The sequence below is a fragment of the Tenrec ecaudatus genome, chromosome 1 (genome assembly GCF_050624435.1).
Source record: "Tenrec ecaudatus isolate mTenEca1 chromosome 1, mTenEca1.hap1, whole genome shotgun sequence".
NCBI lineage: Eukaryota > Metazoa > Chordata > Mammalia > Afrosoricida > Tenrecidae > Tenrec > Tenrec ecaudatus.
Window position 1 is genome coordinate 267983440 of NC_134530.1, and position 14727 is coordinate 267998166.

General features: G+C 38.9%; 1 protein-coding gene across 1 annotated transcript; it reads left to right on the forward strand.

Moving 5' to 3' along the window:
- Window positions 1–200: 200 nt before the first annotated feature.
- On the forward strand, window positions 201–14705 carry LOC142440509 (N-acetyllactosaminide beta-1,6-N-acetylglucosaminyl-transferase-like; the record flags this gene model as incomplete). The annotated part of the gene is made up of 3 exons (XM_075542921.1): window positions 201–942; window positions 12736–12828; window positions 14488–14705. Coding segments are annotated over exons 1-3 (1053 nt in total), but the record flags the coding sequence as incomplete, so codon positions are not given.
- Window positions 14706–14727: the final 22 nt, after the last annotated feature.

A 14727-nucleotide genomic window follows, 5' to 3' on the forward strand; every position in this document is an offset into this window, starting at 1 on the left:
AGGAGTCAAAAAAAACAATGAGGCTTTGGCGATATTTTTATTGTATCATTGCTGCTCAAAGTATAGTCATAGTCACAGTATGGTATAACATTCAAGAACATCAACAAAATACGGGACAAGTGGCCTATGTAGACAGTGAAGACCAAGCCCTTTCTTTACCACAAGCCTGCCACGCTGTCCTAGAGCAGGAAACAGTGCGCATGCTGTCAAGTGCACTATCCCCAACATTTGGAATAGACAGTTGCCCCTACTATGTGACAGAAAATCACTACATCACCAATCCTCTGTCGATAGAAGAAGCCACATTCCCCTTGGCATATGTAATGATTGTTGGCCATGACTTTGATACATTTGAACGACTTCTCCGAGCTATTTACATGCCTCAAAATGTCTACTGTGTTCACCTAGATAAGAAAGCCACATATAAATTTAAACTTGCTGTGGGGCAATTAGTGGAATGCTTCCCCAATGTTTTCATAGCCTCAAAGTCTGAGTATATCATTTATAGGGGAATATCCAAACTCCGGGCTGAGTACATCTGCATGAGAGAACTTCTAAATTCAGATATACACTGGAAATACATCATTAATATATGTGATTATGATTTTCCCCTAAAAACCAATAAGGAGCTAGTTCAATATTTGAAAACGTGGAAGGGGAAAAATATTACACCTCACTTAGGGTCCATTCAGAAATCTGCTGAAAGGATAAACTATGTCCATGTAGAGCACAGAAACAGAACCAACTCTTCAGTCTTAAAGAAAGAGCAAAAGAAGAACCCACCTCCAAATAAAATCCACTTTGGATCAGCTCACTTTGCTCTAACAAGGCAGCGCGTGCATTTTGCTCTTTTTAGTAAAACAGCCACTGACTTACTCCATTGGTCTCAAGATCCCTACAGTCCAGATGGACACTTCTGGACCACACTCAACAGTCTTCCAGGTGAGTGCGGCTTCCTTTCTTATTTCTTTTTGGTTGTTCATTTTTAGTTCTTAATACTATACATCAAATATGAGCAAAAGCTTTGTTATATACACTGTAATCCTAGATGAGCAGTTTGAATCCACCAGCCACTCTGCAGGAGAAAGATGAGGCTGTCTGCTCCTGTAAAAATCTAAAGTCTCAGAAACCCAAAGGGGCAGTTCCACCCTGTCTTATAGGATCACTGTGCGTCAGAATTGATTCAATGGCAATGAGTTTTGGGGGAGGCTTTTTGTTTTTGTTTCTGGTCTTAGTGCTCTTACAGCAGGTCTTTCCTCATAGGAGTTCAATTACCAAAAGTAAGTATCATCACATTTTAAGCTGTTTTTCTTGTTGGTAAGTTCCGTATAAAGTCTATACTATGATTGTTAGATTTTATGTCAACTTGATGGTCCCTTTGTGGAGGTAGAGATGTAGTCCAACCTGTTAATCCGGTTATAGCCTAACGATGACTCCTTGGGGTGTGGCCTTTTTATAAGCAAGAGGCTGGGCTGAACTGAGCCCTCTTGCCCCCTTTCACCTACTTCCCTGGAAGCAGGCCTCTGTCTCTGGGGTTGGCGGCCTCGAGTTGTAGTACTGAGGTTTCTATTGGCAAACTATTGAACAGTTCAGAAGATTCAAAAGAAGATAGCAGGAATATACAGTTACCGTACCAAAAAGAACTGGTTAAAATCCAGCCATTTCAAGAGATTTCATACAATAAGAATTGATGACATTGAAAGAAGTGCAAACTTCACAGAAGGCTTTAGTGAGAAGCAAGGCTCCGGGAATTGACATGCTACCAACAGAAATATTTTAACCAGCTGATGAAACACTGGAAGCACTCATTCCCATTGTCAAGCAATTTGGAAGACAGCTGTCTAACCAACCAACTAGAAGAGATCCATACTTGTGTACATTCCAAAGAAAGGGGACGCAACAGAACAGGGAAATTATACAACAATAGCACTGATGTTATATGCAAGTAAAATTTTACTGAAGATCATTTAACAATGGTTACAGTAGGACATTTACAGGGAGTTTCCAGAATTTCAGGCCAGATTCAAAAGAGAACGTGGAACAAGGGATATCATTGCTGATGTCAGATGAATCTTGGCTGAAAGCAGAGAATACCAAAAAATGTTCACATGTGTTTTCTTACTATGTAAAGCTGTGTGGATCACAACATGTGGAATTCCAGAACACTTCAATGTGCTCATGTGTAATCTGTTCATGGAACAAGAGGAAGTTCTGCAAACAGAAAAGGGCATATTACCTGGTTTAAGATCGGGAAAGTTGTGTGCCAGAGTTGTATCCACTCACCATACTTATTCAATATATATGCTGAGCAAATAATGAGAGAAGTTGAACTATATGGAGAAAAGTTTGGTATCAGGATTGAATGAAGGCTTATTAACAATCTGTGATGTTCGGATGACAGAATCCTGCTTTCTGAAAGTGAGGAGGACTCTTAAAACATTTGCTGATGAAGATCAAGGATGGCAGCCTTCAGGGTGGATTACAACTCAATGTAAAGAAGACTCAAATCCTCACAACTGGACCAAATAGTTAACATCATGATTGAGGTAATTACATAATCTGGTGTCAATTTGGGATTTGCGAGGATTAAGAGTGAAGAGGTTGAGTCTGGTCTATCAATTGGATCATAGCCAATGAGGCCTCTGGGCCTGGCTTTCTCCTGAGAATTCTGGAAAATCTGATTTTTTTTCTCCTTGGAGGCGGGAGATACAATCTCTCTCTGCTGACTCCCTGGGAGACATCCCTGAGGAGAAGCCACAAGGACCTTCCCTGATGCAGCTCTGGAAGCTGGAGAAGCCATGCGGAGACCCCTGCCAGGACTGAGGTGCTTACAACGCCGCTGGATCCAAAGACTTTCTACCCACTGGCCTGTGATTGTCCTGCACTCGGCATCATTGTCCTGCACTCAGCATGTGTTTTGTGAGTCTGAAGAGGGCTTTATAGACTGGTATTAGACATATGGCCTAATATGGGACTTATGGGCTTGGACTGGACTGGGTTGGGATGTTTTCTCAATATTCAACTGCTCTTGCATATAAACCTCTTTCTTATACACATATGTGTGTCTATAAATTTGCTGCTCTAGTCAACCCAGACTGATACATTATGGTACCAGGAGTGGAGTACTAAAGAAACTAATCATAAAGATGGGAAATATAGTTTGTTTGACTTCTGCCTCATGGTAGTGTTTCTTCTTTGGCTAGCCAGAGGTCAGATATGACCATGCAGTTTACTGGGTTGTTTTCTGGAAAGAATATGGGAAGTTAAAGTTTTGATTGTTTTGTTTGGTTGTAGTCTTTGGTTGTTCCTGTTTGAAATGTTCATGTACATTTTGAGCTCAGGGGTAGAAATCACCATTTGAATTTCTCAGAAACCATGCTGCTTAGAGAAAGTGGCTGACAGAAAGCCTGGATCTGGTATAATGCTGTCAGACACCTAATCCAATATTTTTGTATAAATAGAATAGATTAGGATTAAGATAAACTAAATAAGGATTGAACTGGCTGTTTAAAAATTGAGTTTAGTGTCTGATTCTACTTTGTTTATATTGATTTCTTCTGCTTATGATTGATAGAAATGTTTATTGGGAAGTATGAAAATAGAGAGCTTGTAAGCCCACTTGCCTTGAACCATTAATTTGAACTTTAGATGGGTTTAGTAGGGCTCTAAAAGGATAAGCCCCACTCAGTGTTTTGGAGTCCTTAGGATATTTGCATTCCAAGAGACTTGCCTGGGGACAAGATGGACAGATTGAAGGGGGGAAAAAAAGGAACTCTTTGGTTATTTGAAGTTTAAACTATAGTGGTTTTTGTCAGAAGCAGGAAAAAAACTGGAACCATGAAGAAAACTCCTCTCTAGGACTGAACTTCAAAGGAAGCCTATTGCAGGCTGAAATGCTTATTAGATTACCACCTAGATCCACTTATTGAGTGGAAGTGGAAGAAATGTAACAATAAAGAGATGGGTTGAGTCTGGCCACTGACACCTGTGGACCTGATTTACAAGGAACTAGAGGAGAAAATGAGAATGGGTTGACTGGTCTGAAGTTCATGACTTAACACAAGGGGGCTAGGGTTGTTAAGAACTTATGGAGGGACTTATGGAGGGGCCATGGTCTAAGGCAGTGGTTCTCAACTTTCCTAATGCCGCAACCCTTTAATACAGTTCCTCATGTTGTGGTGACCCCCAACCATAAAATTATTTTTGTTCCTGCTTCATAAAAGTAATTTTGCTACTGTTATGAATCATAATGTAAATAGCTGATATGCAGGATGTATTGTCATTGTTACAAATTGAACATAATTAAAACAGTGATTAATCACAAAAATAATATGTCATTGTATATTGTGAAATATTTATTTCTAATGACAAATAAATGAAATTTTGTATCATAGCATGGGTAACAATCTTCATGCTGGGGACTCATATGGGTGTATCTGCATGTGAGTGGACACACCTGGAGATGGATAGAGGAGCGGTGTCTTAGTTGCTAAGACCATTGGAAATAAGTGTTTTCCGATGATTTTAGGTAACCCCTGTGAAAGGGTCATTCGATCTCCCAAGGGAGTCTTGACCCACAGGTTGAGAACTGCTGGTCTAAGGGAAGGCGACCAATGGGTACCCTGGTGTTGCTAAGTGAGTTGATCAGAACCTGACAAGATGAAGAGATACCTTGAGCCTGTGAAATGGTGCATATTGTTGCAGACTTTAGGGATGGCCTGTCCTGATTTGACTTTGCTTATGGATATGGACTTCACAAGGTTCCAACTGGAATGAAGATTCTTCATGTCAAAGAATGTGATTGTCTCCTTAGAGCACTGAGTTGATGTAAGTGGGCAGGATAGAAATTGGATGCCCAAATTTGGAAGGATAAAGGCATGAAGTGGTTGGCTTACAAACTTTCCTAGGTGGGGGGATATATTCATAGGATTATAGGATTAAGGTATAGGTGTTACTTAACTGCAATTATTAGGCATAGGATATTTTTTGTTTTGTTCACTTATAGAATGTTATGTTTAAATGCAGGTGGTACATATTGAATTGTATGCATTTTAGTTTTATCCTGTTAGATACAGATATTATTTTATTAGTTTGTTTGAAAATTAAATTATATAAGGCTAAAGAGGTATGTTAAAGTGTCAAATTGACAGGGCTTGGTCTGTGACTGTTACATAATCTGGTGTCAATTTGGGTCTTGAGAGGATCAAGAGTGAAGGGGTAGAGTCAAGTCTATCAATTGGATCATAGTCAATGAGGCCTCTGTGTGGGCCTGGCCTTCTCCTGAGAATTATGGGAAATCTGATTTTTCCTCCTTGGAGGCATGAGACACAATCTCTCTCTGCTGACTCCCTGAGAGAAACAATGATTAGAGAAATAATTGAAATTGTCAAGGCTTGGATCCACAATCAATGCTCCTGGAGGTAGTAGTCAAGAAGTCAAAAGACTCACTACATTGGGTAAATCTGCTGCACAAGACCTCTTTAAAGTATCGAAGAGCAAGTGTGTCACTTTGAGGACTAAGGTGTGACTGACCCAAGTCATAGTCCTTTCAATCACCTCATATGCATGTGAAAGTTGGATATTTACTAAGGAAAACTGGAGAATAATCAATGCATTTGAATTATGGTCTGTCTCACATACTTTGTTCATGTTATCAGGAAAGACCAACCTCTAGGGGAGGACATCATGCTTGGTAAAGTGGAAGGATAGTGAGAAACAGGAAGGTCCTTAAGGAAATGGATTGACACAGTGACTGAAACAATAGGCTCAACCATAAGAAATATATATATATAATCTTATTTAATATGTTTTTAGGAATTATATATTATTTTGCAATTGTCTACTTGATATGTCAATTACTAATAATGAAAATTATAATATGAATGATTGTTAACTCGTAACAGAGGATTGGAGTTCCTGTGTAGAATGCTTAACAAATGGTTAAGCCTGATAGACTACTAACCATAAGGTTAGCTGCTAGAACCTATCCAGAGGTACCTCGGACAGAAGACCTCACAGTCTGCTTCAGAAAACTTCACAATCTGCCTCAAAAGACCACAACCATTGGACACCTTACGGAATACAACAGAGGGTTAACTAAACGGAACTCTAAAGAACACAAAGACAGCCAACCCAGGACACAGTCATTATCTCTAAGGCCACTCGAAAGGAGCCTCCCAGAAGGCTGTATAGGCATGGAGTGAGGACAGCTCAAGGCAACAGGACTGAGCATTCTGCTTATGAAAAAATGTGCACCTTCTGGACCTGCCCAAGCCCAGCCTCACATTTATCTTTTCGACATGACAGCTTTCTGATGCATGTGTCCCCAACTTTAAAGACTAACTACGTAGGTCAAACAACACCCAGTTCATGAAGAGAACAGACAAAATACGGGCGCAGACAACACCCAGTTCATGAGAGGAGGTGTACCTGAGTAGGCATTTGGTCTCTATCTTTTCGAAGGGGAGTAATAAAATCTACCGAAAGGGGCATAGATTTACTTTACAATCACGTGATCTAGTACTTTGCAGAGGCTTTACATGCAACCCTACTTATCATGGACACTTCGAATACCATTGTATATACAGAAAACAAAAAACAAACTCACTGCCATAGAGTTACTGCTGACTCATAGTAACCCTCTGTGGGTTCATGAGACTGTAACTGTTTATGTTGTAGAAAGCCTAGTCTTGGGGGGAGGTGGAGAATTCTAAAATTGATATGGTAATGACTGTACAATTATCCTTGATATGATTGAACAATTGAACTATTGAATTGTATGATATGTAAATTATATACCAATAAAACTATTATTAAAACATAGGAAAAAAATCCTAGTCTTTCTAGGGAGCTTTCTCCCTAGGTTTCTAACCACCAACCATTCTGATTGGGGCCCAATATGTAACCACTCTACCACCAGTGCTCCCTTATCATTGGATATAATGGGGTCATAAGTCCAAAGTGGTAAAGCAACTTGGACTTGCCGACAAGCCTATTCCTACTCTGGTCCTAAGTGAAAATTGGCAATTTCCTAACCACCTTTGCAGATGGGTCAAAGTGGTACACAGAATATAATATACATTGCCTCCAAAATCTAAGCAGATCTATTAAACACTTTGTCTCTTTGTCTATGGTAGGTAGTGTGAAGTAGTGTCTTTCACTTTGGAGGAGATTTCTTGACCTGGTCTAGCATCTAGACTATTGACTCCCTCAGACCCTACTGCGATGGTAGGCTCCTGATTTTACTTCTGTACTCATGAAATGATTACAGAATTTGTTTTTAAGATATCACATTAAGTAGGATACAATGTAAACAGTCTTTGATGATTTGCGGATATTAGTAGCTAAAGTGTCTCATAAATGTATTTTATTTTTATTTTTCTTCAACCATTTTATTACAGTATAATTAACATACAATGCATTGCACATGAAAAATGTTCAATTTGATTAGTTTTGGCATATGTACACAACTGATTTTACATATACAATTATAGATAGATAGATATACCCATACACATATATATGAAGACTTTAAAATTTTTGGAATTAAATTAAATTTTTGGAATTGAATGAAAAGATAATGGAATTTCTTCCGTGAAATTTTGGAAACTCCCTCATACAACTCTCACCACGATCAGTATCATGAATGTATTTGTCTCAGCTCCCTACACAGAGACACCACTTTGAAGAACTTTTCTCACAGTTCATCAGAGTAGAGGTCAAATTCAGGGCAGAGCTTAGTGGCAGCTAGGCCTTTGTCTGTTTCGACTTCCAAGTGTTCAAGTGTTGTCAGGCACTGCAGAGTTCGTTCTGACTCTTAGTGATCCTGTGTGCAACAGAGCAAAACACTGCCTGATCCTGAGTAATACTCACAAAGTTATTATGTTTGAGTTCATTGTTGCAGTCACGGGATCAATCCACCTGGTTGACAGTCTTCCCCATTTTTTGCTGAACCAGCTTCTAGTAGCTGCCAGCAATCCTGGGTATTTCTGAGCTTGGAGATGCACCTCTATAGGTGTCTGTCTTCATATGGCTGCTTTTGTCTGTATATGTGTTTCTACTTGGGTCCATTTGGCTTTTTTTTTTTAAACTCAAAAGTGATAGGCTTAGGGGGCACCCCCCCCTCATTTGATATGGCCTAATTAGCATGACAAAGAAAATTATTTGATCACATCCAAAGGTATAGGGGCCAGTACTTCAAGAGAATGTATTCAATCCACAACATTATCAGTTATCCTCAAAAGTTTCCTTGTGTCACTTTTCAGTTTCTGTGTCCCTCATCCCTTATGCCTAAGGCAATCATGGGTCTACTTTTTGTCAGCACAGATAAACTTGGGTTTTCTAAACTCACATGTAAATGACATAATATAGTGTTTACTTTCTGTTTAATTTATCTCACTCAAATCTTTATTTTGAGATTCATCCACGCTGTAATGCTTTCATTTTCATTGTGGAACAGTATTCCATTATATAGATATAAAACTATTGGTTTATCCTCTCACTTGTTGATAAATCATTGAGTCGTTGCTAGCTGGATGCTATTATAAATACAGGTGCTATAAACGTTTGTTAAACAAAATCTTCAATGGACACGTGCTTTCATTTTGCTTTGGTAAATATGTAGGAATAAATGAGATCACATAGTAGACATCTGTCTGATTTTTCAAGAGACTGCCGATCTGTATTCCAGAGTGGTTGTAGTGATTGTATCAGTTCATACCCCTGCTCACAATGTTCAAGTACGAGATTCAGTGCCCCACGACCTCACTAACACTAAATACATAGTCGATCTCTTTAATTCCCGATATTCTAATAGGGGCATAGCATCGCACTGTAATTTTCATTTTCATTTTAGATAGAGTTCTTTTGAGAGTTTATAAAAATCACAATAAAGGTGAATTAAGAATGACTTGGACTGGCCCAGGAGATGTTACCCATTGCCATTATGTCAATGCGACTTTGCACCTACCGACCTGTCATTTTTCTACATTCTTCATCATTGCTTGTGGCTACATGAGTCTGAAGAGGTCTTATGGACTAATATTGGACTTAAGGACTTGAATTGGACTGGGCTAGAATGTTTTCTTGATATATAATTAATAGTTGATATAAAGCTTTCTCTTACATATAAAAGAAAAATTACTTGGCCCATAAAAATTGCCCTAAGATTAATTAGATGGTTAAAAGTAGTTACTTATATTAAATGGTATAAATAATAAATCTGTCTTCCCTCTCTAAACATGGTTACTTCTGGAGCTTAGTGAGGCCAAACAGAAATAAATCTGTCTGGACAAGCTCCTGAATTTTTGTAGACTTTATCACTCATGCTCTAGTTTATATGTCTTATAATTAGATACTTTCCATTTCCTGCAAATCTAATCCAATTAAGCATAACAGCATCAATATAGTGGACCAGTATGATGCTCTGCAGAATGTCAAGATTTTTAGATTTCTGAAGACTACATTTTAGCAGAGCAGGAGAATTGACATAACTCAAAAGCAGGAATGTGAATCTTCCGGTGATCCTAAAAATTAGTATTTAACTCACTGCTGCTGAGCCGACACAGACTCACAGTGACTCTGTAAGACAGGGTAGAACTGCCCCTGTGAGTTTCTGAGACTGTAACTCTACGCGAGTAGAAAACACTATCTTTCTCCAAACAGATTCGTATTTACAACAAAAGGACATTAACCAGATCAATAGTTAGTTACCCAGTGATCTTACTTTAAAAAAAAAAAAAGAGAGAGAGAGTCATCTGACTTCTTCACAGACCAAAAAGGGGTTAGATGGAAATAGGAGTCTTCACTCCTGAAACTTTCAAATCTTTCCAGGTGACAATATTAGATGTGGTTTCTTCAAAGATGCAGTGTTTCATCAGATGTCTTTTCTTGGTATAGCGGGGAAAGTTCCAGAAGCTCCCATTCAGATTTTCTTACTATAATGTCCTGCTGAAGTGCCTGCAAAAGTCACTAGAGATTGAGCACCTCACTGGCAGTCTCATGCCAAAAGAGGTAGCATAAGTCCCACTGGAACAACTGACTCTTGCCACACAACCAGAGTGGACTCTGCTGACAAAGTGCAACACTGCAACATTTGAAAATCAAATGTGTAGAGTCCAGCGCCAGTGAGGTAATTCATTAAATAACTAGTGCAATTTTAAAAAACATTTTTGGGTTGCTTTTAGTTGTATCTTTTATATAGGAAAGAGTTGGGTTTTACTTTGTAATTCAATTTGAGAGTTCATTTCCTAAGAAACCTCATTTCCACTTCTTTCTATAACAGATTTATTTGGTCATACTTCTGCCCCATTATCTACAATATTATATTTTCTCCTTTCAACAGTTTCTAAAACTCTTTCAACATGTGGTCTGTTTGCTTCGCACCCCCCCCCCAATCTATTAATAATTTGAAATGCTTGCATTTTTCTTATAGTGATTAACTTTACAATCATTTTTATTGTATCCCCTAATCTTTTGCTTCTTTGACAGTAATAACTCTTTCCTTTGAGTGATGATTAAATTATTATACACTTTCTGTTCCTTTTCCCCTTTCTCTTCTCTGCAACTCAATTCCCGTTTGATTTCATCTTTCGTGGTGTTTAACTTGCTTGTTTCAAGCATATTTACTGCCTTCCTCACTGCTTTATCAGCTGTAAACAATATAATTCTTTTGACCTTCAGTTATAAAAGTGACATAATGGTCATACTTTGAGTTCCTTCTATCTTCTCTTTTTCTCCTCTATCTTTCAGATATTTCTACACCATTAAGGTTTAAAACTGTTAGACTTATGACCATATGTGGACATTGTGGATGTTAGTATGTGGAAGACACAGACTTCCAGGGCATGGCACTGGTGAACCATATAATTATCCGTTTTAATATTTCCTCCCCTTACTATGATGGTTTTGTTTTATCTCATTAATCATGTTAGATTTGTATAGATTCATTTGTATATTTAATTTAATATTCAGTACATGAAAGTCAAGATAGATAACCCTTCAGAAACAGTAATAGGAGTAATGGTTCCCTAAGGGTATGGGAAGGGAGAAGGGGGAGGGGGGAAGGGAGAGAGGGAGTTGATAGCATCAATGACTGTATAACCCCACTTAATGGGATTGAACAACAGAATTGTATGTGAATGAATATATTGGATTGTGTAAGATATGGCACATACACAAACTATTATAGAAAAAAGTTCTGTTTTCGTTTTTGTGCCTTGTTTTTGTTTTCTGCCTTGTTTTTGTGCTTATTATTGTCTCTTTATGTCTACATTAGATAAGATAAGCAGGATAAACAACCCGAGGAGAAAACAACAGGACTGACAGTTCTGGGGGGACACAAGAGAGGGACAGGCGGGGGAAAGGAAGTGGGTATTAACAAAACTAGGACAAGGGAACAACAAGTAATCTAAAATCAATGGTGAGGAGGAAGAAGGATACCTGGTAGAGCTTGATCAAAGGCAATGTAACTGAGAGGAATTATTGAAACCCGCATGAAGGCCAAACGTGATGGTGGGACAAGAGGAAAGTAAAAGGAGATAGAGGAAAGAACTAGGAGGCAAAGTGCATTTATAGAGGCCTAAATACAGGCATGTACATGTGTAAATAGACTTATGTATAAGGATAGAGAAATAGACCTATGTATATATTTATATGTTAAGTATCAAAATAGCAGATGGACATTGGGCCTCTACTCAAGTACTCCCTCAATGCAAAAACACTTTGGTCTAATAACCTGGCATTCGGTGATGCTCACCTTCCCAACACAATCACCGAAGACGAATGGGTGCATAGCAAATGTGGTGGAGAAAGCTAACGGTGCACAGCTATCAAAAGATATAATCTCCCCCAATAAAATGATAAAAAAGATAGAGTGTCTTGGGTCTTAAAGGTTGAAGATAAACAAGCAGCCATCTAGCTGAGAAGCAACAAAGTCTACATGGAAGAAGCACACCAGCCTGTGTGTTAATGAAGTGTCAGTGGGATCAGGTAACAGGTATCAAAGACCCAGAACAAAATATCATATCAATGTAACTGAGAGGGGAGTGCAGAGTGGAGACCTAAAACCCATCTGTAGACAGTTGGATATAACCTTACCAAAGGGTCATAAGAAAGAGACAAGCCAGCCAGGGTGCAGTAATAGCACGGATGGAACATACGACTTTCCTCTAGCTCTTTAATGCTTCGTCTCCCACCCCGCTATCATGACCCCAATCCTATCTTCAAATCTGATTAGACCAGAGCATGTACACTGGTACAGATCAGAGCTGTAAATACAGGGAATCCAGGACAGATAAACCCCTCGTGACCAATAATGAGAGTAGCAATACCAGAAGGGGAAGGTGGGGGGGGGAGGAAATGATCAAAATGATCTACATATAACCCTCTTCCAGGGGGGATGGACAACAGAAAAGTAGGTGAAGGGAGACATTGGTCAGTATAAGATATGAAAAAAAAAAAAAGATAAATTATCAAGGGTTTGTAAGGGAGGGTAAAAACAAGGAGCTGACACTTCTTTCAAATAGAAAGAAAATGTTTTGAAAATGATGATTGCTTGACCCAATGAATGTATGTATGGATTGTGATAAGAGCTGTATAAGCCCTAATAAAATGATTAAAAACAAAACAACAACAAGAAAAATAAGAGTCCTGAAGAACCAAGAGGCTCAGTAAATCTCTTCAAATTCCAATGGTTTGTTTCACTTACTCCTGCCTTTCTCCTCACTGACTGTACAGATGCTCCTGGATCAATGGCAGGAGGAAACCCAAATACAAGTCTTACAGCTGTGAAGTGGATTTTCCAGGAAAATGTTCATAATGGCTGTCATGGTAACAATTTCTCTTCTCCCACTGGAACTACATTTCACCATTGGAGTAAAGGGGGACTAAGAGGCATTTAGCATGATAGCATAAGGCTAGACAGACTGTGCAGAATGGTTGTGTCTTGGTCAGAAAAGGAGTCTGATGAGCAAGTAACACCTTGTTGCCATCGACAGGGGAGAATTCCCATCACATGAAGGATCGTAATCCCATCACTCCTCGGGGCCATCAACAGGAGCATGAGTTACCCACAGGCATTGGCTTGTTGCTTCTGTTAGATACCACCACACAGCAACCCTACGTGCAACAGCATGAAACCTTGCCCAGTGTAAGAGAAAGAAGGGCAATAAAGAAAGGGATCCGTTAAAGAGATACGACAATTCATTAAGATAATAAAACGATTATAAATATATATGTACCAGAGCCAAAAGACATATGAATGAAACAGAAAGTCAAAGGCAGAAATAGTTTTACAACCGTAGTTGGAAATTCAGTACACCACTTTCAATAAAATACAGAGCATCTAGGCGCATACAATGACCAGTAAGGAAATAGAGGATTTGAACAATACTATAAACCAACTAGATTTAGCGTAACACTCCACCCAACACAAGAGCGCAATAAACATTCTTCTTCGGCGCACATACAGATTAGACTGAATGTGGTTATACGGTGCCCTTGCGGACTTTCTGGCTATAAAGACCTCATATGCAACTGAGAGAGCCGCTGCCCAGTCTTGCACTTGCCCCACAATCATTCCTGTTTGAACTCACTGTTGCACCCACTGTGATAATCCATCTGTAGAGAGTCTTCTCACTAATCATATACCAAGGATGATGTCCTTTTCCAGGGATTTCTCCCACCTGATAACAAGTTCAGAGTATGTAATGACAAAGGGAAACTAAAGTGCAATTTGAGGCACTTTAAGTAAACACAGTGTAAGTGAAAACAAAATGGATGACCTCATCTAGATCTACACCTTGACCTTATTAGAGCTTCCATAGTCTCTTGTATATCTCTATGGCACATACATTTTATGTTGTATTTTAGCCGTTTAGGAGCCCTGGTGGTGCCGTAGGTTGTGTTGGGCTGCTATGGCAACATCAGCTGTTCGAAACCACCAGCCACTCTGTATGAGAAAGATGAGTCTTTTTACTCCTGTACAGAGTGACAGTCTCCGAAACACACAAGGGTAGTTCTCTCTGTCCCATAGGGTTGCTATGAGTCAGAATCAACTCACTGACAACGAGTTTGAATTTTGTGTTAGTAGTTTGGTCAGTTCTTTCTTCATTAGTTTAGACACCCCACTAGAGCTGACTGGAAGCCCAATGTGACTTATAAATCTGAAGGGTATTGGGCTAGAAATATTTGCTTATTGGATACTTTCCTGAAACTTTTCTAGTTGAATCTTGAATTCTTCCATCACATTCTATTTCAGACTCATTCTTTTTCCCCAGACTCATTCGTGTTACTTTTGAAACCCAATGTAATTAATAGATCCATTTGCAATAGTAACCTTTTATTTGAAAATTAACAAAGCATATCCTAAACAATCAGCACTAATTTTAGAGACCAAGAGCCCAAAATGACTTCTTGCTCAGGGATTTAAGATACTTTTCATTTGGCTGTTTTTTACTTTGTTTCTCATAATGTCTTGTTCATCTTCAGGCCACTACTGGCAAGATATGTGCATCTATGGGACTGGTGATTTAAAGTGGCTTTCTAACTCTTCAAGCATGTTTGCTAGCAAATTCGAGTTGAAGAAATACCCACTGACTGTGGAATGCCTGGAGCTGAGGATTCAAGAGAGAATCCTAAATCAGAGTGAAATCCCAGTGTCGCCAGACTGGCAGTTTCTCCCACATTACAGCTATGTTAAAGAAGAAAGCATCAAAAAAAAAATAAGAA